Genomic DNA, 24632 nt, shown 5'->3' on the forward strand with positions numbered 1-24632 from the left:
GATCATAGGTCAAGTACCAAAGGTTAGGATTAGGATCATAAATAACCTTTTTAAGGATCAAAGATCAATGACCTGAATCAAATATCAGGTATCATGGTCACAGCTCAATGCACACAATCAAAGGTCAGGATCAAAGATTAGTTATTAGTTATCAAATGTCTGATTACAGATCACAGGGTTAGGATCCTATGTCAGTATCAATGATCAAAATGTAGTGATCAGGGTTCAATGCAATGACAGAGGTCAATGATCAGGATCAAAGTTTGGCCATCATGATCAAAGATAATGGATCAAAGGTCAATGACCAAAGGTTAGGATTAGGATCATAAATCACCTTTAAGGATCAAAGGTCAGTGATCCGAATCAAAGGGCAGCAATCAGGATCAATAGGAGCAAAGGTCAGAGATGGCACAAAAAAAATCATAAAACATGATCAAAGATTAGCTATCAAGCTCAAAGTTTAGCAATTGTGATTAAAGGTAAGTCACCAGGATCAAATGTTGGTATCAAAGCTCAGCTATATAGATCAAACATCTGAAATATGATCATAGATTAGCAATTGGGTCCAAAGTTCAGCCATCAGAAGCAAACATCGGGTATCGGGGTCACAGGTCAATGAACACAATCATAGGTCAGGATCAAAGCTAGCTATCAGGATCAAAGCTACACATTCAGTATAAGAGAAAAGAATGCGCGCTGCGAATTGCTTTTCTAGTTTGAAAACCTGCTGCATCCACCAAAAACTGAGTCTCAGTTAAAATCAAATGCATGCAGATGATTAAAAAACAAAAACACTCATGCACAAAGACTCTGTTAATCTGATCTGATCAGAATGAACTGAACCATGACCTATTTAAACTGAATCTTAGCTAAACTACAACGATGCCACGGGGCATCGCTCACAACCAAAATTCTGTATTTTTCAGTGATACCAAAAACCTCACATTTTTTTCTTTTTGCAGATTCTCCTCCAAAACCGATGAGCTCAGCAGCGAGCATGCTGCGCTACGCTAAGTGCACCGTTACCATTACTGTACACTACTGTGTGTACATTTAAGAGTTAAGGTGTCACATCTATTAATCCTGTCGTCACATCTATGTCGTCCACTAGGTGGCAGCACGGACTCATGATAATGACTCTGGAACCAGACAAGCCGGATTCTCATCAGTTCACATTAACACTCAGCAGATTTAAAGGAAAATTCTGGTTTGAATAGTTTCAGGAATCAGTCCAAAAACTGATTAGAAAGTCTGACTCAAAAGCATTTAATATGGAAACGTCGTAACACATTGAGAAGCTGCGTCTCGATTCAGGCGCCGCATCCTTCGAAGGCAGTGTTCTACAAAGATCTTGGTTTCTGAGACCGCGGAGGCCGAATCAACCGCTCCAAAGTGAGCCAGTCTAGCCCATGGTGCATTCTGTTGCCTACTAGGTGCCCCTTGTTGCCTAGTAACCTTGACAGCTGCATGCGTCCAGCTAGCATAGTGTTCGTACCCTGTAGTTTAGTAACCATTTTTCCATACTTATAAACCCTACTTACTTATAATTGCAGATATGGAGCCTGAAATATCCTTTATGTTTTTAAATTTAAAATTTACCAACCAATAAAAAAGATTATTTGAGCCGTGAAGGATACACCTGTGGTAGAAGGCTGCATTCCAAGGCGCCTTCGAAATGAGACATCCTAATCACATGGGGTCAATTAATGTAGCCTTTGAAGGATGCAGCCTCTGAATGGAGACGCAGCCATTGTAACGTCCAGGTCGGAATGTGATTGGGCAAAAGAGAAAAAGCCATCACTTGGTCAACTTTGACCCAGTGTGCTTACCGTAGTTCCACAGTGAGGAATTCTTCTTTTGAACGTACACAGTGACATCATGTGGCTCTTCTTGAGGATCAGTTTCACCACTATTTACCTCGCGGTGATGTCACAGTCTTGTGTGACCAAATAACGGCTAAATGTATGTAAATGAAACTGGAATAAACCAGAATTTTCCTTCACGTGCTGCTCCTTTAGCAGTATTCCTCGCTGTGTGGGTCGGACAGGTCATTGAGGTCCAGGAAAATGGAGGCGTTGGAGAGTTTGCGCCCGTTGGATGACAGGTCCAGCAGCTCCTCTGCGGTGCTCGGCACCGAGCTGATGTACATGTCCCACACCTGCTCTGGAGAGTCCAGCTCCAGCAGCTTCTGCTTGATCTTCAGGTTCTTCTCAATGGTTCTGCGCTTGTGTTTGAACTCCAGGATGGTTTTGGTGTAGCGGTTGATGGTGGTGACCGAAGACGCCATGCAGGCTGTGAAGGAACTCCATGCCAAACTGAAGGAAACACACACACACACACACACACACACACACACACACACACACACACACACACACACACACACACACACACACACACACACACACACACACACACACACACACACACACACACACACACACACACGTAGTATGTAAACAGATCATCACGGAGAAGGAAGGAGGAGACATTATCTTCAGCAGGAAGATTGCTTGTTTAACTGTCAGCAGGATCACTCAAGATTTAGTCATCTGAGTCCTTATAAGTGGCCAAAATGTTTTTGTTTCCTGCCTCTAGATGTCATACTAGCTGTTTTTAGGATCAAAGCATCTTTCCCTCCTCGGCCACTCCTCCCCAACCCTTCTCTTTAAACAGATTTCAGCCCATCTTTGTTTTAAATGACCAATCATATCAAGAAGGAGAAAGTGTGACATTTCTGCATTGATCTAGATTATTTTACATTTTAATCCGTTTTTCAGGTGGTTTTCAGCTGATAACACACCACATGTCACAGCAATTAATGACCCTCTGAGATCAACAGAGACCTTTAGGTTCATGGTGATGGAGGCTCTCCATCAGGTCCTTATTATGGTGCTGAGGAGCAAAAGTCTGTTCATTCCTGGCTGTTAGTTTGAGCCCCTTTCCTCAATGATATTAATGTCGGTCTGGTGCCAAACATATTTTTCTGTAATAAATCCCACAATATGTGAACTCACATCCACAAACGTATCAGCGAACACACAGGAGACACTGACCAGACGATTTAGTGAGTTTGCACTGAAATAACGTGTGAGAATTTAGCACTGCTGGTGCTACACTACTCATCATTTCAGACCACAATATTCGTTAATTTGTGTCATTCTGTGTGCATGTGTGTGTGTGTTTGCTCACATGTATGACCAGCTGTAGTCCCACGTGTGGGGCTTCCAGTCCTCAGGGCCCAGACTGACGGTCAGCTGGAAGGCTGTGGTGAACATCATGTGGGCCACCATACCCAGCAGACCTACACACACACACACACACACACACACACACACACACTGAATCTGAGCTGGACACTGGAATCAGATTGAGCAGAAACTGCTGCTGCGTTCAGGCGTGGCTCATCAAACAGAGTTTCTTAATGTGAGTGCTTGAATTCCAATAATTAAATTGCACCTTTACTCACACTCAGAACAACTAGTATAGAACAACAACAGAAGGTTAATAAATATGGTGCAATAAAAGGGTCATTTGACTTATTGTATTTGTTAAAATTTTAAATAATTAACAGATATGTGCGTGTGTGTGTGAGATGACTGCAAAATTCCATTTTGAGTTTTGAAAGCATTACCAAAGACAGCAGACAATGTCTGATTTGACCTAGACCTTGACCCTATGACCTTGACATGACTTACGTAGCAATTTTATCCACCAGGTTCAACTGAAGCTGATTTCTGTGTTTGTCAGGTATCAGACGAGTCTCTTTCTGTGTCACCTTCTGGTCAAATAAAAGTGTTTTTCTAACAAACTACTGAATAAAAATCACTAACTGGTTGCAGCCTGAAGTTACTGATAAACAAATATTTGCAGAACATATGTTTTTTTGTTTGTTTGTTTTTTTGCTCAAAAATGAATTTAACAGCCTCATTTATATGGTACCAGCATGCTACCACATACCGTTTTATGCTTACAAATATATAAATTAAACAAAAACTGGGGACAACAAAGTTTTTTTTTAACAGAAGATCAAAACAAATATTAAATTATTATAATACATTACAAATATTAAAGGTAAATTAAGGTTTTAAGATGTCTAATTTTAAATATTTATTGGCTTATTATTGTTAGAACCCTTCAATTAGAACACAAGCTATTTTGGAAGATTGTGTAATTATCTCAATTTATTGATGAAAAACTGAAAAACGATGAGTGCTAAATTTACCATATGTGATAAGACAAAACACACACAGGGATGATTAAACTTCGTCTGAGTAATTATGAATAAACCTTGTTAATAGCATTTTAAAAATAGAACTGCAAATCAGTTTAGGCCAAAGTTAAATGCTGTCTGCCATATTTTAAATTATCAACTGATTATCACCAAACAGATGACACGTGCACAACGGGCCTTTCAGGTAGTGCAGTACCTCTCTATTACCACTTGGTGGGAGTGTTATACTGTGTGAGTTGTGCTGAAGAAAAACGAAGAAAAAAAAAAGCTAAAGTAATTAAAATGTCACATGACAATGACCCAATAATATTCAGTGTTATATAAGCAGGGTTGGGTAGGATTACTTTGAAATGTAATCCAAAAGTAATCAGATTACAATTAATCCAAATGTATGTACATACATACATGTAATCCACATGTATTCTTTCAAAGTAATCCTACCCAACCTTGTATATAAGTATGAACAAAAAGTCTTTATGTGCTCATACCGGATACACAGAACATTATTTACACTAAATTCTAAAAGTCTTACTGTATCAACAAGAACAAAACAGTTTTAGAACACTGTATATGATGCAATTGATTATTTCTGCTTCAAATCGTTTTTGATTCTTGTCTGTCTGATTCTGTCTGCTTTCATGATTTTAATTTATTTATTTATGGAAAATTCTTCAAGTTATTCTAACATACTGAAGTGGTTAAATATGTCACTCTAACCACACTAAATGCTCAATCCTATTCATTTATTGAGCATAAACAGGCAGATTTATGAGGCATATTGTTCTGCTCACTCTTTGTCCGTTTCCCAGTTCTGTAATTCCCTCTGCTTCTCTTCCAGCTCTAATTTTCTTTTTCTATCTGCAACAACTGAAACAAGGAGTTGCTGCGCACTGGAGGAAGGAATGAAGGATCCGGCAAATGCCTCATCCAGCTGCGGGTAAAAGTTTTGCACATAGGTGACCTCATGACCTGAATAAGGTCTGGAGTCTGTTTGTAGTTTGTATTAAAATTTTTATGTAATGGAGCCTCTGAGCCAAAATCTGTTTTTTGGCCTCATTGTGTTAACAAATACAAAAATCACGTTACTGCTGGTACGTCTTCAGGCGGGTGGGGCTGAGGTGGGGGTGGGGGTGGGGGGATTGCCTGTGTAGCCCACCAATCCGATTACCACGTAATCCTTTAAGTCCCTGGATTCTACACGAGTTGACCAGATTCAGCAGCCAAACACCTAAATTCCCCCAAAATCCTCTCACAATACAACATTATCATAATGTTATGCAAAAAAAAAAAAAAAAAAGACGGTTTGCTGCAGCGCGGAACTAATCTGAAGTCAAAGTCCTGCCTCGGTCTCTCGTGTGGACGTCATGCAAGCGATTCTCACACAAGGTCAGATTATCTGACTTTGTTTTAGACACAATTAGAGGTATTTTATTTTTTTTACTAAAATCACCACTGATGAGCCGCCAGGAAAACAACCTGCCATTTTGCCTAAAATCATCGGTTGTGTCCTGCATAAAACAGCCAGTAGAGGTCACTGTACTGTACAAAGTACCTTTACAATTTTAAACAAAACTACACAAACCCTTCAAACAAGCGCTTTCAAAAAGCTTCAGTGAACATCTTTCATTGAAGCTTTTTGCTGTGCAACAACTGCCAACTTTTCCACAGCGCCCTCTGATGGTCACAACTGAAAAGGCATGTGTATGTCACTTGGCTGTTTTTGGCTGTTTTCAGCCATTTGTTCTTCATCTTCAGCTGTTTTTGTCAGGCGCCTGTGAAGGTCTCACAGAGTGGGGGAGTCACTCTACATGGACACCCTGAAGGAGCAGTGGCGTACACGCCTGCTTCATACCAAGAAGGATGTGGGTTTGATTCCGGCTGTGTGTGTTTGGAGTTTGCATGCCGTTGTACGTTTTCTTCTGCCATCAGGTTCATCTCCCAGCGGAGGTAGTCCTGATACTGGGGTCATCCACATTGGGATGTAGCATCTCCTTGATCTGATTGGTTGATTATTTCAGCCATTTCTTCTTCATCTTCAGCTGAACCTACAGTTTCTACACGTGCATCCTTGACTTTGCACCATCTTCAACCCTTTTATTTTTCAGTATAATCAGAGCATTTTTAAATGTTGACCACTGTGTAGTTCTTCACTGACTCCTTTCTGGTGAAAGCTACCCCCCTGGACCCTGGCAGACAGAGGCTGGACTGTGTTATCAAATATCATTGGCATTGAGGAAACATCAGCTACAACGTGTTTTGGCCATGTGATGAGTTTCTCTGGCGTGATCCGGCATGCAGGCGCCTTGGTGTTGAGAATTCCACAGACTGGAGAAGTCCAGCGGGATACACACGCTTCTATCTGGCTGCAGCAGAAAGATGGTGACTTCAGAGACGTTGGGATGGACCAGATGTCTGCCTGGGTGGTTGCCATCTAGGACCCAAGGTGGTTCCATGATGTTGTGGAGGCGGTGAAGCACGGCAGAAGCTCCCAGACTTGACTCGGTGGAATGCAAACTCTAAGCCAGATCATTTCACGTTTGATAGCTGTGATAAAAGTTAAATTTCTCATCTGTTCTCTTCCTTTGCTTCTCGTTATTGAACCGCTCGGAATTTACTCCATTTAAACATACATTTAAAAAAAAAATCTGATATTTTACAGGCACATTAAAGCTGATGTGATAAGGTTTAGTAGGTTGTTAAGACGTTTGGACTGATGCAACAAAATAAAAGCTTTTTCACAGCTCTCTGGTGTGTTTTACTCAGCTCGCCTCTTCAGATGACGAGTCTCATCCAAACCTTTGTTCTCTTCGACAGTGAATTAAAAAAAAAAGGCTTCTTTCAGCCTGTAAGCAGGAAAAGAGAGGGTTCTGTTTTTGGCTTTTAAAGCACTTCAATCCAAACATTTCCATACAATTTTCAAAGCTTGCATCATTTTTTTGGGGAGCCAGTATCGTAGCCTTGCAGGACCTCAAGGAGAGTTCTAAGAAAGGGACAGAATACATTGGCCTCTGATTAAATAATGCATAAACATTATTCATGGCCAAGATTTGACAAAAGGTCCCAGTTAATGTGTAGCACCGCGTCATAGAGTGTAAACTGCAGAGGAATGGACCGCGGAGTCTCTCAAAGGAGCAGGACGCTGTAATTTAAGTCATAAAGCACCTTTCTAAACAGAAACCCGTCACTGTCGAGGCTTCGCCGCACCACCATGAGGTTGGCACCACAGTAGCCGATACCCACATGTGGTTTTGAGTGAGCCGTAACTGCCACCAAGTGTGACATGAAGAGCTGGAGGACGGAGAGACATCCAGCCTCACAAATAAGGCGGAGCCAAAGCTAAACGTTCTTCCCACGTGTAACTGTTCTGAATTATCTCATTGTTGATGCTCACAGAAATTTTTTGTGCATTTTGAATGCTAAGTGTTGTCCTATTGATGATGTATAAAGTGAAAATGGACAAGAAAGTAACCAGTTAACTTGGCAATGTATAGCACAAAATACTACGTAAAGATGTATCGCAGTTGTTGTCACCAGATAATAAGATCAAGATGTTCTATAGTATCTGTTCATATTGTAATCCACGTCGTGAGTGAGTGATAATTGTAATTGACTAAGAAAATTAGCAATCAATGTGGAATTTATTTTTTCACTGAATATTGATTGCTGGGACAGACTCCAGCACCCCCCCCCCCTCCCTTATCTTCTCTGATAAAGGGCTTATGATGGCTGAGCTGGTCTGAGTCTGATTTTTCTTTAAAAATTGAAGAGAATGCAATGAGAACATCTGAACAATAAATCAGAAGGTGAGTGTTGTATGACTGGGGTGCCTGGCTGCCTTTTGTTTCTGTCTTCTGTTCTCTGTCTTTTGTTTTTCCTTCCAGGTGGCATGCGTTCAGGACTGAGTGGCTGTGTGGCTGAGTTATCAGGACCTCACCCTGATCACCTGAAGCTTGTCATGTGCAGCTCGTCAGGACTCACAGCTGTGGTGCATCTTTATGGATTGGGGCATGGTTGCATTTAAGTCTGGAATACACAGTGTGTATTTGCCAGAGACTCGACCTTGTGACCAGACGGGTGAGATCGTCGTCTAGAGAGCCATCTCATCATCATGGATGCAGAGACTGTACCAGGTTTGATGCCATGGTCTGTGAAAGAGGAGGGGGTGAGGTCTCACGCTCGTCAGCACACTTCCTGAGGTACTTTAGGTTTTGTGACTAACATGAGTACAGTCAGTAAATGTGGTGTCCCTCACACCTTATTATATTGAGCTGTTATGTTAGTCGTTTAATCAGCTTCCACTGCAGTGGAGAATTGAACTGGGTGTTCCATGCCTGCAGGGTGGGAAGCTGATTGGTGATTAAGCCAGGAAGTGTTTGCTGTTTATGTACACCTTTGAGTGGTCTCTCTGTGTGTGGAGTAGTGGACTCACATGATGGTTTCTTCTTTCATAGACTCGGTTGGTCGCGGCCACCTGGGGGGTGTCGGCGGGGTCCTTGGGTCTGAACTGTTCTGGCTCCGGACCTTTTGTGCTGCTGGGAGCGCACCGTTCTTCCACCTCGCCAGACCGCGCACTTATTTGTTTGTAATTGAGCACTCACTGTTATGTTATTAAATTCTGTTATCCTTTGAACCGTGCTCTGCTTATGTTATACTGGGTCCTGTCAAACGCTGGTCGGCTCTCCGCCCGCGTCCGACACCTAACAGTAGTCTCTGGCCAATACATCACGGACCCAGCGGTAGCAGAGGCGGTACTGTGCCGGGAAGGCGGCAGCAGACGTCAGAAGTTATCCGGACCAGTTGCGGGTACTCTCCGCCCGGATGGTGCGTGTCGGAGAACCCATTATTGAATAGAGATTTGAGCTCTCTTGCAGCCGTGTTCCTGTGTTGTTGCCTTATCCGTGGGTTGTTGTGGAGTGTGAATAGCGACGGCTTCGCGTCACACTTCGACCGGATAAGAGAGGTAAAACGGGAGCTGCATGAGTGTGTCTTTAATGGGTGAACGCGCACGGCGGAGTTCTGTGGCACGGGTCGCTGTGCTTCCTGTGTTACAATTGTAGCCCCGTTTCCCCGGGTGAAGATAGCTACTGCATCTGTTGTGTCAGCTCCGGCGTAATTTAGTTGAAGCACATTTTGGTTGTGTGTTACACGTAGCTGCGCACAGGGAAAGCAGCATGAGTTGTTTTCTCGGTTACCAAAGGGGTTTTATTTTTAGCACTTTGGCTCCCTCTGTTGGTGACTGAGTCACATTACCGTCATAGCTCTTAAGGTGGAACAGGTGTGTTCCATTTGTTTGAGCTTGACGGTATAAATCACTTATTAGTTTTGTGTTGGTTCATTTTTGTGGGTGTTTTTTGAGTTGGTTTTTGTGTGGGATTTTCTACACTATTAGTGTTCTGGGGTCGTGACCTTGCAGGCTGTCTGGAGTACAGACAGTACCCAGGTAACCTTATGTTAGTCTGTTAGTCTTTCTTTTTATTTCTTTTGGTTTCACCTCCCAGGGTTTGATGGGACGGTCCTCTGGGGGGTGATGGGGGGGGGGGGGGGGGTAATTGGGTTGTTTTTTCTTTTTTCTTTTTTTTTGTTTTTGTTGTGCCCTCTCTTCTCCTCTGGCTCCAGCCGTGTGAGCCGTAGGTTGTCGGCGTTGCTGGAGTGGTTCAGTTTGGTTATGCTGGGCGTTTCCCAGGTAACCTCTGCACCCGGGGGGGGGGGGGGGGGGGGGGGGGGTTCGGGGTGTTGTTTTTTTTTGTTGACTCCCTGTTCCACCTCCGGCTTCAGCGCGCCTTTGAGCCGTATGCCATCGGCATAGCTGAGGTTTGGTGCAGTGGAATATACCCGCAGCTGGTGGCTGGTTTGGAAGTCGGAGGGGTGGCGCCGTTTTGTGCCGTCTGCCATTACCGCTGTTCCACTCCTCCCGGTTGACTTCTGGGGTATAGTCGTGGTTGGTGACACTGGACGTACTTCCAGTTTCCACTGCGCCGAGGGGGTGGGGTTGGGGTTGTTTTTGTTTGTATGTTTTTTTTTCATTTGTTTTCCCCCCCAGTTTCCGCCCTCAGGGTGTGACTGTGGTGTCCTCTGGGGGGGAAAGGGCTGTGGGTCCATCTAGCCATAGACGGCCGGGGCTGGGTCCGTTAGTCATGAGGGGGGGCGTCTCCTGGGGTTTGATGGAACGGTCCTCTGGGAGGCGCTGGGAGTCCCCGTGGGTGACTTTGGATCCCAGAGGGACCTCGGCTGTGGTTATTACTCCTGGAGCTGGCGGGATGTCCTCTGGGGGGTGTTGGTCCCTACATGTCGTCCGGGGGGGGGGGGGGGGGGTGTTAGCGTTTTTTGTTTGCAGGCTTAAGTTTGGGTTGTGTTTTTCTTTTCTCCTCTTCCCGGGGTTTGATGGGACGGTCCTCTGGGGAGAGGGGGGGGTGGTTTGGTTGTTTGTGTTTGTCTTTTTTTTTATGACTAATCAGACTTTAAACATGGTCGGACAAAGGCTGACCGCACAGGTTCAAGAACTCCTGGCCACACCTGTGCAAATTGAATGACAGAAACAAAGGCAAAGATGCAGTCAGAGGTGAAGACGTCAACAGTTCTGTTATATGAAGATTCAGTTGGAAGATGAATGCAGATACTGTTTCCAGCCATGGTCCCTGGAGGGGGTTGTTTTTCCTGGGCCAGGTTTGTGTGGTCGCCGGGAGGCCTCCCGTGAGGGTGGGGTGCTGTTGTATGACTGGGGTGCCTGGCTGCCTTTTGTTTCTGTCTTCTGTTCTCTGTCTTTTGTTTTTCCTTCCAGGTGGCATGCGTTCAGGACTGAGTGGCTGTGTGGCTGAGTTATCAGGACCTCACCCTGATCACCTGAAGCTTGTCATGTGCAGCTCGTCAGGACTCACAGCTGTGGTGCATCTTTATGGATTGGGGCATGGTTGCATTTAAGTCTGGAGTACACAGTGTGTATTTGCCAGAGACTCGACCTTGTGACCAGACGGGTGAGATCGTTGTCTAGAGAGCCATCTCATCATCATGGATGCAGAGACCGTACCAGGTTTGATGCCATGGTCTGTGAAAGAGGAGGGGGTGAGGTCTCACGCTCGTCAGCACACTTCCTGAGGTACTTTAGGTTTTGTGACTAACATGAGTACAGTCAGTAAATGTGGTGTCCCTCACACCTTATTATATTGAGCTGTTATGTTAGTCGTTTAATCAGCTTCCACTGCAGTGGAGAATTGAACTGGGTGTTCCATGCCTGCAGGGTGGGAAGCTGATTGGTGATTAAGCCAGGAAGTGTTTGCTGTTTATGTACACCTTTGAGTGGTCTCTCTGTGTGTGGAGTAGTGGACTCACATGATGGTTTCTTCTTTCATAGACTCGGTTGGTCGCGGCCACCTGGGGGGTGTCGGCGGGGTCCTTGGGTCTGAACTGTTCTGGCTCCGGACCTTTTGTGCTGCTGGGAGCGCACCGTTCTTCCACCTCGCCAGACCGCGCACTTATTTGTTTGTAATTGAGCACTCACTGTTATGTTATTAAATTCTGTTATCCTTTGAACCGTGCTCTGCTTATTTTATACTGGGTCCTGTCAAACGCTGGTCGGCTCTCCGCCCGCGTCCGACACATAACAGTGAGCCTCTTTAATAAGTAGATTATCTACATGTAAACTGGATTAGCGTAGGTCTAAATCCTACATGTTTTATTCCTTTAGTAAACTTTGTCTTTAGTGTGACAGCAGTGAGATGCGTAGTAGGAATACACCAAGGATCAGCTCTGAGTCCTGTCTCATTTGCAACGGTGATGGACAGGTTGACAGAGGAGATCAGACAGGAGTCCCCATGGACTATGATGTTTGCAGATGACATTGTGATCTGTACTGAGATAGAGAGCAAGTTGAGTCTAGCCTGGAGAGGTGGAGATATGCTTTCAAGAGAAGGGGAATGAAAGTCAGTAGAAGCAAGACTGAGTCCATGTGTGTGAATGAGAGGGAGCCCAGTGGAATAGTGCAGTTACAAGGAGTAGAAGTGGTGAAAGTAGATGAGTTTAAATACTTGGGGTCAACTGTCCAAAGTAATGGAGAGTGTGGTAGAGAGGTGAAGAAGAGAGTGCAGGCAGGGTGGAGTGGGTGGAGAAAGGTGGCAGGAGTGATTTGTGACCCAAGAATATCAGCAAGAGTGAAGGGGAAAGTCTACAAAACAGTAGTGAGACCAGCTATGTTGTATGGTTTAGAGACAGTGGCACTAACAAAAAGACAGGAGGCAGAGCTGAAGATGTTGTGATTCTCTTAGGCAGTGATGAGAATGGACAGGATTAGGAATGAACATATCAGAGGACAGCTCAGGTGGGACGGTTTGGAGACAAAGTCAGAGAGGCGAGATTGAGATGGTTTGGACATGTGCAGAGGAGGGACCCAGGGTATATAGGGAGAAGGATGCTGAGGATGGAGCCACCAGGCAGGAGGAGAAGAGGGAGACCAAAGAGGAGGTTTATGGATGTGCTGAGAGAGGACATGCAGGTGGTTGGTGAGACAGAGGAAGACACAGAGGACAGGGTAAGATGGAAACGACTGATGTGCTGTGGCGACCCCTAATGGGAGCAGCCAAAAGAAGAAGAAGAAGAAGAAGGTGACTGCAAAACTCCTCATTTGTAGGACTAAAAGCAGATATCTGGATATTTTGGGCTTTAAAAAGTAAATGTGATATTAACAGATTACTGAGGCAACAACTAAACTGTCAGTCCGTCTGATGATACTTTAGAGAACCTGCACTGAAAACTACTCATGAAATAAGCATTTTGTTGTCTGTTCTTTGAACTCTGGTTTCTCTCTTGCAGTATTCTACATGTTAACATACATGTCATAAGAGTAAAAAGGCAGCGAGCATGTAAAGCAAAATATGAGAGAGATTCATCCAGCAAGGGTGGAGTTTCATCTTTGTCTTCTGGACATGGCAACCAGATCAAAGCAGCCTCACGGTCTGGGTACCGAGTCTGGAGTCAAGGTCAGACGGGGAGAATCTTATCCGAGACTCCACCCTGAACTCTATGCCTCCTTCGGCTCACTGAGGTTGGAATATCTCAGGTTGTCTGAGAAGTACTTCAGCAGACTTCTGCTGAGTAGGTGGAGTCATTCTCAGTACCGCTGTGAAGATGACACTCACCATCAGAGCGCAGTACCCACCTTATGCTTGATTCTGATCTTGATTATGTCATATTTGCTTCCATGTGACCTTTTTGCATTTGACCAATTCTGTCTGAAACAGAACCACTTTGTCTTTGACTAACACAGAAAACCATCTGCTGTGTTTAAACCCTACTGGTTACAAACAGTATGGAGTTAAAATATTTAAGACCTTAAGTTTGACCTTTCAAGCTCACCCAAGGTCAAAGGTCATGTAATGAGTTATACTGTTGGCAAGCACAAAAATACAGATACACAGGACTGAAAACAATATAGTACAATCATGATGATGATGATGTATAGAGTCTTTCAGGGTCCCATCAACCGCGCGCTTGGAGGGGTTCCGGTTCAACTCACCTGTTGTAAATGACAAAAATGGCGTCACCACTCGCCACGCACAAGGGGAAAAAAAATCCCTCACAAACCAGCATGAAATGTGGTTTTAAAGGCATTCAAACATATGTTAATATTCTATACAGAAAATTTTCTTAAAAAAAAATCAATTCCTACAATGAATCACACTCAGATTACGTGCCATTGATATTAACGTTCCAGAAGGTCCTTATTTCCCAATAACTGCGAGGAAGCAAGAAATTTCCATGCGATACCACATTACCGTGGGACCGGAACCCCTCACTCATGCAAAGGATCATGGGATTGTAAAGTTGAGAATATGATCTGGTCACTATCACCCCCCCACCTTCTCCTAAAACCCCATCTTAAATAACATCTTTAAATAATAAAACATTTTTACTTAAATAAAATATTATTTTTATGTTGTGCTTTTATTGTCTCTCAAAAAATAGCTCATTGGATGAACTCAATTATATGCAGGATTTCCATCTAATACATACATGTAGTCCCAACTAAATTAAATTATCTTGCATGGATGTGCTTTATTTGAGTTGGGGCTACAAATATTTATTAAATGGAAATTGAATCCAATGAGTCAGTTTTTTTGAGTGTACCAGTTTATCAAAATAAGCAGTTTATTTGCAGAAGAAGAAGAAGAAGAAGAAGAAAGAGCAGGCTTTATGGTATAAAAACCTCAAGGACGTACACGGAAACAAAAACAACCTTTAAATTCCTTGAACCAGCACCATCTGCAGCGGGAACAAACCTCACCTGAGAGCACAGTGAAGATGGCGGCAAAGGCATTGAGCTTGAGGCCGTTGATAACGTTGCCAATGTGACACACCTCTAGTGACATTAGGATGCCTCCGGTGGCCAGGAGGAGAATGTACAGGCACTCTGCAACAATGCACAACCAGAGCACTCCTGGGGAGGGACAGCAGTGAATTATTAATCTGGTGTTGGGGGGTTGTGCATGGATGTGGAAATGACAGCGGTGGTGTCGGGGTCAGATGGAGGGTGGAGGTTTGAGATAGAATATGGAAAAGAGAGGCGGGGAGGGGTGGGGGTGGGGGGGGTGCTGCTGCAAAAAAGGGAGCCACCAGTGTTAGATGGGTGAATCTGCCATCCGTAACATTAACCTCCACAGGCACAAAGACGCAGTCATACAACACAATACAGCATCCAGATCTCTGTGTGTGTGTTTGACTTGATTTCTTCAGTTTATGAAGCTCAGGCAATAACAATGACAAATGGATCACAAGGATGACAAACCTGCTGAAACTGAATGTGTCCACTGACGTCCTCGTTTAATGTCGTTTTTTTTTTTTCCTCTCGTTATGAAGATTATTGTTGTCGGTGCAGAAGTGTCATTGCAACTCAACACTGAAGCTCCTCCCACTGATTTCTGAACGCAACTTCAAATGTAACCTCATTGAGTATCTGTGTGATTTACTCTTAAGCATGAATTATTTTTAAGTTTTTTTAAAGTAATGACTAATAAATTTTTTTCATTGAAAATAATTAGTTTAATATATAACACAAAGAAAAGGACATAGCACATCCCCAAAGTTAAATGTAGCATCTTCATGTGTTTGTCTGAGTCAAACCAATGTCCCCCCCCAACAAAAATGGCAATTTTACAAAACAAAAATCAGCATATTCTCATGAGAACATATGGAGCCATGAGATTGTTGGCATTTTGTGAATTAATAAATTACTTGCATTTCTCAATAATTTATAATAATTTAACTGTTATTCCATGTTTATCGACAAGGTTGGGTAGGATTACTTTGAAAGAATACATGTGGATTACATGTATGTATGTGCATACATTTGGATTACTTGTAATCTGATTATTTATGGATTACATTTCAAAGTAATCCTACCCAACCTTGTTTATCGAATACCACTAAGACGACCATGAACTGAAGCCAAAGAGTCAGAACTGCTCAGTGACAATGTTGGTGCACGATCACTGTCATAAGTCAAAGACTTACCTCTTTCGTTGGCGGGTGCGACGTACAGGAAATTTCTGCACAATTCACCTGCAACAGAATGCAAATTAAACTCATCAGCAGCACCTACAACTGCAACCTGCTGATAAATGAGACTTCAGCTTCACTCCTATAACCATCCAGACTGAGATGCTCCACAGCTAACCTGCTTCAGCTCAGTTTGCAATGATCGAGCTGTGGTGTAAAAATGACAAATTAAGCCAAATTGTGAGGGGATTTCATTGCATTTCTGTGATAACCGGCAGGTAAACCGGGTCTCCAACGGTGTTCTGGACACTGTTCTATGGGTAGTTTAGCCAAACAGTTCTCACTGGAAAACACACACACACACACACACACACACACACACACACACACACACACACACACACACACACCACACACACACACACACACACACACACACACACACACACACACACAAATAAGTAAATAAATCACTGAATATTACAAGTGTTTCTTTTTTACCTCTATGACAGGAGTCCCAAACACGAGGCCTGAGGGCTGGATGAGGCATGTGAGTAAGTAGAGTGCGGTCTGTGTCACACCTCACCATATCACACTATCATCTGAGTTTCTCAGCTCAACTCAATCTTTATTTCTAAAGCGCGTTTTAAAACGACAGCAGTCGACCAAAGTGCTGTACATAATTAAAAAATGGGCACCAAGTTGCCCCCAATCGTACAACCCCAATTCCAATGAAGTTGGGACAGAATACAATGATTTGCAAATCCTCTTCAACCTACATTCAATTGAATACATCACAAAGACAAGATGTTTAATGTTCAAACTGAAAGACTTTATTGTTTTTGTGCAAATATTTGCTCATTTTGAAATGGATGCCTGCAACACATTTCAAAAAAGCTGGGACAGTGGTATGTTTACCACTGTGTTACATCACCTTTTCTTCTAACAACACTCAATAAGTGTTTGGGAACTGAGGACACTAATTGTTGAAGCTTTGTAGGTGGAATTCTTTCCCATCTTGCTTGATGTACGACTTCAGTTGTTCAACAGTCCGGGGTCTCCGTTGTCGTATTTTGCGCTTCATAATGCACCACACATTTTCAATGGGCTGCAGACAGGCCAGTCTAGTACCCGCACTCTTTTACTATGAAGCCACGCTGTTGTAACACGTGCAGAATGTGGCTTGGCATTGTCTTGCTGAAATAAGCAGGGACGTCCCTGAAAAAGACGTTGCTTGGATGGCAGCATGTGTTGCTCCAAAACCTTTCAGCATTGATGGTGCCATCATAGATGTGTAAGTTGCCCATGCCATGGGCACTAACATACCACCATACCATCACAGATGTTGGCCTTTGAACTTTGCGCTGGTAACAATCTGGATGGTCTTTTTCCTCTTTTGTCCGGAGGACACGACGTCCATGATTTCCAAAAACAATTCAAACATGGACTCATCAGACCACAGCACACTTTTCCACTTTGTGTTTGTCCATTTCAAATGAGCTCGGCCCCAGAGAAGGCGGCGGCGTTTCTGGATGTTGTTGATGTATTGCTTTTGATTTGCATGGTAGAGTTTTAACTTGCACTATTAGCGACGAACTGTGTTAACTGACAATGGTTTTCTGAAGTGTTCCTGAGCCCACATGGTAAGATCCTTTACACAATGATGTCAGTTTTTAATGCAGTGCCGCCTGAGGGATCGAAGGTCATGGGCATTCAATGTTGGTTTTCAGGTTTGCTGCTTATGTATAGAAAGTTCTCCAGATTCTCTGAATCTTCTGATTATATTATGGACTGTAGATGATGGAATCCCTAAATTCCTTGCAACTGAACATTGAGAAACATTGTTCTTAAACTGTTGGACTATTTTTTCACGGAGTTGTTCACAAAGTGGTGATCCTCACCCCATCTTTTCTTGTGAAGGGCTGAGCCTTTTGAGGATGCTCCATTTATACCCAATCATGACACTCACCTGTTTCCAATTAGGTGTTCTTTGAGCATTCATCAACTTTACAAGTCTTTTATTGCCCCGTCTCAACTTTTTGAGCCCACGTGATAAGATCCTTTACACAATGATGTCAGTTTTTAATGCAGTGCCGCCTGAGGGATCGAAGGTCTAGGGCATTCAATGTTGGTTTTCAGCTTTGCTGCTTACATGTAGAAAGTACTCCAGATTCTCTGAATCTTCTGATTATATTATGGACTGTAGATGATGGAATCCCTAAATTCCTTGCAACTGAACATTGAGAAACATTGTTCTTAAACTGTTGGACTATTTTTTCATGCAGTTGTTCGCAAAGTGGTGATCCTCACCCCATCTTTTCTTGTGAAGGGCTCAGCCTTTTGAGGATGCTCCATTTATACTCAATCATGACACTTACCTGTTTCCAATTAGGTGTTCTTTGAGCATTCATCAACTTTACAAGTCTTTTGTTGCCCCGTCTCAACTTTTTTGAAATGTGTTGCAGACATTCATTTCAAAATGAGTAAATATTTGCACAAAAATGAAAAAGTCTATCAGTTTGAACATTAAATATCTTTGTGGTGTATTCAATTAAATATAGGTTAAAGAGGATTTGCAAATCATTGTATTCTGTTTTTATTTACACTTTACACAACGTCCCAACTTCATTGGAATTGGGGTTGTAAGTAAATTAATTAAGAATAACAATAAAATTACAACAGGCATAAAGCAAATAAAAGACAAAGTAAAATAAAGAGTAAAAAGTAGTAGGAATTAATTTAATTTATTTTATTTTATTTACATAGAGCCAAATTAAAGCAAAGCTGCCTCAGGTGCAATGCATAAGTAAAGTCTAACCTTATCAACCCCTAGAGCAGGAACAGAGGCAACAGTTGTAAAGAAAAACTCCCTCTGATGATCTTGAAGAAGAAACCTCAAGCAGACCAGACTCAAAGAGGTGACCCTCTGCTTAGGCCATGCTACCAAAAGACTACAAATAAGGTATAATTTGTCAGCATTAAGCAACAGGAAAAACAGAAGAAATATTATGGTGAAACAGAGATGTAATTACTCATTTAGGAAACGACAGAGAACAAAAAACAGGTTTTTAAAGAGGATTTAAAAGTCTGTAGGGACAGGGATGATCTAATATTAAAGGGGAGAGGATTGCAGAGCCTGCGAGCAGCCGATGCAAAGACTCTGTCACCTCTCTGCTTTAATCTGGTTTTAGGCACCTCCAGCAACAGCTGGTCAGAAGACCTCCAGAAGAAGCTCCAAAAGAACACACTGGGGCCACACCATTGAGGGCTTTAAAACAATTAAAAGAAGTTTAACCCCTTAACGCCCCGAATTTATATAGCTGTATATAAAAAAATGTTTTGTGTGTGTTTTTGCCTTTAAGTAGATGGTAAATAATGTTGAGATTATTAATTTCACTTTTGCACAAAAACTAGATAGTAATATTGGGTATTCAGGTAATGACATTATGTTATAATGTTATAATAATAATAATGATGTTATGTTGCAAATTTGCGACAACAGGCATACAGGTCAGTTTGGTAAGTTTGCATATTTGAGTCAGAGATTGTAGCATATATGCGACGATGGGCGTTAAGGGGTTAAAATCGACCCGGTAACGGACCGACAGCCAGTGAAGAGTAGCCAAGACCGGTGTAATGTGGTCTGACATTTTCTTTCCTGAAAGAAGATGTGCAGCAGCGTTCTGATTAAGCTGGGGACGGTTTTAAAGAAGTTTGACCTAAGCCAACGTACAGAGAGTTACAATAATCTACCAGTAGTCTCTTGTGATGAAGGTGTGGATAACCTTCTCAAGGTTAAGATGGCTGTCAAAATCACCCCAAGGTTCCTCACACAGGAGTGAATGTTGGAAACCCAGGGGACCCAGGACATCAGCAGAGCAGGCTGTGGAAGTGCTCCCCCCAAACAGGATAACCTCTGCCTTGGATTCATTAAGATTTAATAGGTTAGCACTTATCCAAGATTTGACCTCACTCAGAACCCAATAATGGCTGCATTGGGTCACTGCCTAACGATCTTAGTGGCAGGTAAATTTGGACCATCATCTGCAAAGCAATGGAAAGATATTTGGTTATTTTCTAAAGATACCGCCGAGAGGCAACATGTACAAAAGGAAAAGAATAGGAACTAGAATGGACCTTTGAGGGCACTCCACAGGTCAGGGGTCCACATCTGAAGAAAAGTGGCCAGCTGCTCAGAAAAGCTCCGCTCTCTGAGGTAAGAACTAAACCAGGTGAGAGCAGAGGCTGTAATTTCTGTATTTGTCTGTTCCCCTCTTCCTTTGTACCTTGTTATATTCCACCACACTTTGTCTGTGGATGAAGGTCGACTCCAGAATTTCCCCTGAAGGACTCACCAGCCTTCCTCCTGCATGTTTTCTCAGCTTTTCCTGCTCCACCTGCTTTTTCAGCTAATCAAGAGTGAGGAAACACCAGACTTGACCAATCAGCTGTGGCTGCTGCAGATAGATTCTGGGGGCAGGTGATCCCCCAGAGCAAGGTTGGTGACCTCAGCTTTAAATGTTTAGGCAAAGCTCAAGGTCAAATTGTTTATTTTATTTTTATTGGGGGTGGGGCCTAAACTATTCCATGTTTTTTTCAACACTGTATCTCATGTTTGTCATATTTGTTAATTTAATAACTGGGTTACAAACTTCACAAATTAATCAGTTTTTTTCAGTCTGAAAAACTCTCTTTAAGTAAGACCCTTCGGCTGCTCCCTTGTTTTCACCACAGCAGATCCGAGGTGGACCTGCATGATGATTGGGCAGTTTTACACTGGATGCCCTTCCTGACGCAACTCCACATTACCATGGAGAAACTGTGGCAGGGGTGGGGTTTGAATTGGGAACTTTCTGCACTGAAACCAAGCGCACTAACTACTTGGCCACCATGTACCATGTTTCCAGAGGATAAGTTGCACCAGAGTATAAGATGCATGTTTTTCTGTATGTGGAACTCACTTTTAACACAGCACTTCTCTGGGGGTGAATCTAACAAAGGACATGAACTCAGTGTAGCACATGTGCACACCACAGCATCTACTGTTACTTAATATAAGACTTTTGCAATGGACAACATATTTGATGTTATGTGACCCACACGAACACAGATTGCTGAGCCATCGTGTTGGTCAGACTCCAATAAAAATGCAGCAACTAAAGGCTATTATAAATAGGATTCGACACCAGCTACTTGTTGCTCAGTGAGTGGTGCAGTCTGGCTTCCCACTCAAGAAGTCAACCCTCGACCGTATCCTAGTTCTGTGAGTACTTACTGAACCAAAGCATGAATAGCAACATATCTTCTTTGCTGCCTATGCAACCCAGTCTCACGGCATGTCATGATTCAGCAGCATGAAATATACATAACCAATAGATTAATTGGTTTGTCATATTGACATGAAAGTGCAAAATTTTCAACATGGGAGCACAATTTATTCTAATTCATTCCGTGACGGGTAATTAAAGTGCAGCGGGGGGGGGGGGGGGGGGGTCAGGTGGTTTGGTTATGGTTAGGGAAGGAGTAGGGTAGTAATAGCGAGTTAAAAAAAGAACCCTGTCACGAAAATTTGAATCATTTCATGATGGGAGGATGAAAAAAAAACGTGAGACTGGGCTGGTCTATGATGATTTTCATAAAGCATCTGAGTCAACTAGTCATGTTGTTTTATGAGACATTCTGAGAATTTGTGGGAGCAACAATTCACTGCTGAACATCACTTGCATGGACTTTATGTTGAGTGGGGCTGCGGAAGTCCCATAATTCAGATGCCTTTATAGGTGAGGAGAAGTTCACTGACTCTGACTTGCAGATGATGCTGTGATCTATACGGAATCAGTAGATGGGCTGATTGCAGCACTTGAGGAGTTTTGAGTGTCAGACTTTGCGACTGTCATGGAACAAAACTAAGATCCAGGCTTTCAATGACTTGCTGGACTCAGCCATCAGCAGTGCATCTGGATATGCTGAAAGTGTTGAAGTTAGAGAGGGATCTACTTATCTCTGCACTGACATTCATGTCTTTGGGAGCTTGTCCTATGAGGTGGTGCTCTTCCCTGAGCATGATCCAGTACGCAGATCATGAGGACTTCAACAGACGATAAAAGGACAGATGATGGGTGACTACCGTCAGTAGGTTGGGCTGGAGCGTGTGGTCAGTCAGGTTGATGGTTAATCAGGACTGAGGTGGTTGTATAGTGCAGCGAATGAGGCACAGTATGTCAGCCAGTCCATGTTTAGAGACCTGAGCTGCAGTTTTCAATTTGGTCATGTAAAACATTTGAATGAAAATCAACTGTAAAATACCTGGATTGGCACTGAGCCCAGTGTTTAGGGTTTTTCAAGTAAACTTTTCTCATTCAATTGACCCACATGGGAAGACAGAACTTGGCCAGTGGTTCTGTGGATAAATCTGCCAATTTCATGGACATTAAAACTGCCAAACCTGTTAAACTTTGAGTCACCTACTGGTGGATTTCATTTATAATCAGAATGATGGCAGCTTCCTAATAGAACTATATGAAAGTGGCTGTACTGCCAATTCATGGTGATGCAGTATTGCTATAACTTTTAATGTTTTTTTTTCTGCCCCACTGTTAAAAGTCCAGGACACTGTTCCCCTGTTCCAGTGCCGTTTTGAGACCATTGTTCTCAAACACTAAAGCAAACAAAGAATATCTCCTGAAAAACAGTAATTCTGTTCCTATCCTTCAGAGTTTGTTCCCAAATGAGGTAGAGACCTGCAGAGAGGCAGATCTAAAGGGGTTTCACGCTCTGATAGAAACCAGTAAAGCATTGCTTTTTAATCGATTTTGTCTGCTGACAGGTTTCAGTTATTCGAATGGAACAATCAGAAATCTCAAGTTCAGAAGGACAGTAACCTGCAACAAAGGGTCATGGTTCATCACCAGGGTTTTATGTGTGGGTTATGGTTAAGGTTAGTGTGTGTGGCAGCTGAGCTGCTGAACTGGCACGGCTCACAAGCTTGAGCTTTCAATGTTATTTTTTTATTTTCATTGTGGATTTCCCCCCCACTGTGCTTACTTTTTAAGAAAATAATGCACAAAATATACATTAATCTATTGGTTTGTCATATTGTGACAAAAAGTGCAAAATTTTCGTCATGGGAGCACAAATTTATTCTAATTCATTCCATGATGGGTGCATGTAATGAAAAGTGCAGTGGGGGGGGGGGGGGGGGTTATGGTTAGGGTTATGGGAAGGAGTAGGGTTAGTAATAGTGAGTTAAAAAACACCGTCACAAAAATTTGAATTATGTTGTGACTGGAGGATGAAAAAAACAAACAAAAAAAAAAAAAAAACATGAGACTGGGCTGAGACTGACCATCTGCACCAACAGCTTTTCCTTTTCTTTTTTTACAAGTACTTTATAATCTGGATCCTGTTGGTCATCGAGCTCTTTGTGAGTTTTGTTGAAGGACCTTTGTAAAGTAAAGACTATAAAATTGACTTACTGTGTTAAAAAAAACAAAAAACAAACAAACAAACAAACAAACAAAAAACTTGGATGGATTTTAATCAAACATGGTTGAAATATATTTGGGTCAGTGCCTCAATGTGATTAATTTTTGGAACATAGTCAAAGGTCAAGCAAAACACAGGAAACACCCTCCACAGAACAGACAAAAAACAAACACATTCATCACTGTTATGTGGCTCCAGGTTTGATCAAAAGCTCATATTGATCAATAAAATATTTGTGATCGATTAGTTACGCCATAATGAAATCACAAAGAAGTCAAAATATGAAGTCATATCAAGTAACCCCCCCAAACAAACAGAAAACCAAACACTTTACGCGCATTTTTTCAGAGCACAAAGTGCACCAAAAAGTTGGACAATCGGCCAAAAATGGACTAAAATGATGACTCATAAAGATGAATTATTATTATTTTTTTGCAGGTTTAAGATCAAATCTTTTCTTCTATTCTCTTTGCTGACGCACGCCCCCGCCCGCGCGCCCCGCTCCGAACTCACCGGACATGTTGAGGTTCTGCTCGCAGGAGAACCAGATTCCGGTTGTGAAACTTCCTCATCACGTATTTGTCCTCTCCGGTCTCCCAGATGTAGTGCACGAGCCGCGAGTCGTTGACGGCGGAGCTGTTGAACAGGATGCAGAACGCCGGTTTGGCGCTCACCGGGCCGGTGCACAGCGGCTTCACCACTTTGCGCGTCCCCTCGCACCAGTGGCTGGTGGTGAGCGCAGACACGGCGAGCAGCAGGGCCGCCAGGTTCAAGGTGAGAGCCAGCGACGCTCTCCGCCGCCGGTCTATCCCCATCACGGAACGGCGACGGACCCTAATCCTACGGCTCCTACGGCACCGGCTCGTGTGGACTCGTCGCCCCCTCAGACCTTCATAATCCGGTTATTCCCGTTAACGTCTCCCCGCGCGGCTCATTTTACGCATCTGGCCAACAGTGCGCGCGCCGCACATCTGCTCCTTCAGCGCCACCGAGTCTCATTTTGTAGGCTGCAGAGCACGCGCGCGCACGCACACACACGCCTTCAATGTAGTACCCTCTGTTTTCTCTCATACATAGAAAGAAAAACAGTCACCTTTTTTACTGCCTTTTGATTATCCAGTGAGTTAATGTAACTTTATGTAACATGTGTGTGTTCAGATATAAACCTCCCTGTGATCTTCCAGGACTCAACAGTCCACTAAACACTGGCATTGTAATGTTTTCGGATTGTTTTATTTAAGTGGTTTTTGATTAAGTGCATCTTGTATCCAGGTAGCATGCAAGCTGGTGGACCAGGGGTGGATCCAGAAATTTTTGGTGGTGGTGGGTGGGGAGGAGGGGGGCGGTCTCACTCATGGAATGACAGCATAAAATTGTCACTAATATAATAGTTTCTTATACTACTTATACTAGTACTAAGAAACTCTTT

General features: G+C 43.0%; 1 protein-coding gene and 2 long non-coding RNA genes across 3 annotated transcripts; 2 read left to right on the plus strand and 1 right to left on the minus strand.

The window, feature by feature from the left end:
• The first annotated feature begins 262 nt into the window (after nucleotides 1–262).
• Nucleotides 263–751, plus strand: LOC117530887. Its single transcript, XR_004566467.1, has 2 exons — nucleotides 263–398; nucleotides 445–751. It is a non-coding gene; the product is annotated as an uncharacterized LOC117530887 (long non-coding RNA).
• Nucleotides 752–1138: 387 nt separating this feature from the next.
• On the plus strand, nucleotides 1139–1612 carry LOC117531288. The gene is made up of 2 exons (XR_004566599.1): nucleotides 1139–1282; nucleotides 1315–1612. It is a non-coding gene; the product is annotated as an uncharacterized LOC117531288 (long non-coding RNA).
• A 95-nt stretch (nucleotides 1613–1707) lies between these two features.
• LOC117531287 (germ cell-specific gene 1-like protein) lies at nucleotides 1708–24125 on the minus strand. Its single transcript, XM_034194318.1, is given in 7 exon segments — nucleotides 1708–2315; nucleotides 3193–3304; nucleotides 14508–14660; nucleotides 15734–15781; nucleotides 23717–23759; nucleotides 23761–24043; nucleotides 24086–24125. Coding segments are annotated over 6 exon segments (915 nt in total). The 5' UTR covers nucleotides 24019–24043; nucleotides 24086–24125; the 3' UTR covers nucleotides 1708–2014.
• Between the last annotated feature and the right edge of the window lie 507 nt (nucleotides 24126–24632).

Source organism: Thalassophryne amazonica, chromosome 18 (assembly GCF_902500255.1).
Source record: "Thalassophryne amazonica chromosome 18, fThaAma1.1, whole genome shotgun sequence".
In the NCBI taxonomy this organism is placed as follows: domain Eukaryota; kingdom Metazoa; phylum Chordata; class Actinopteri; order Batrachoidiformes; family Batrachoididae; genus Thalassophryne; species Thalassophryne amazonica.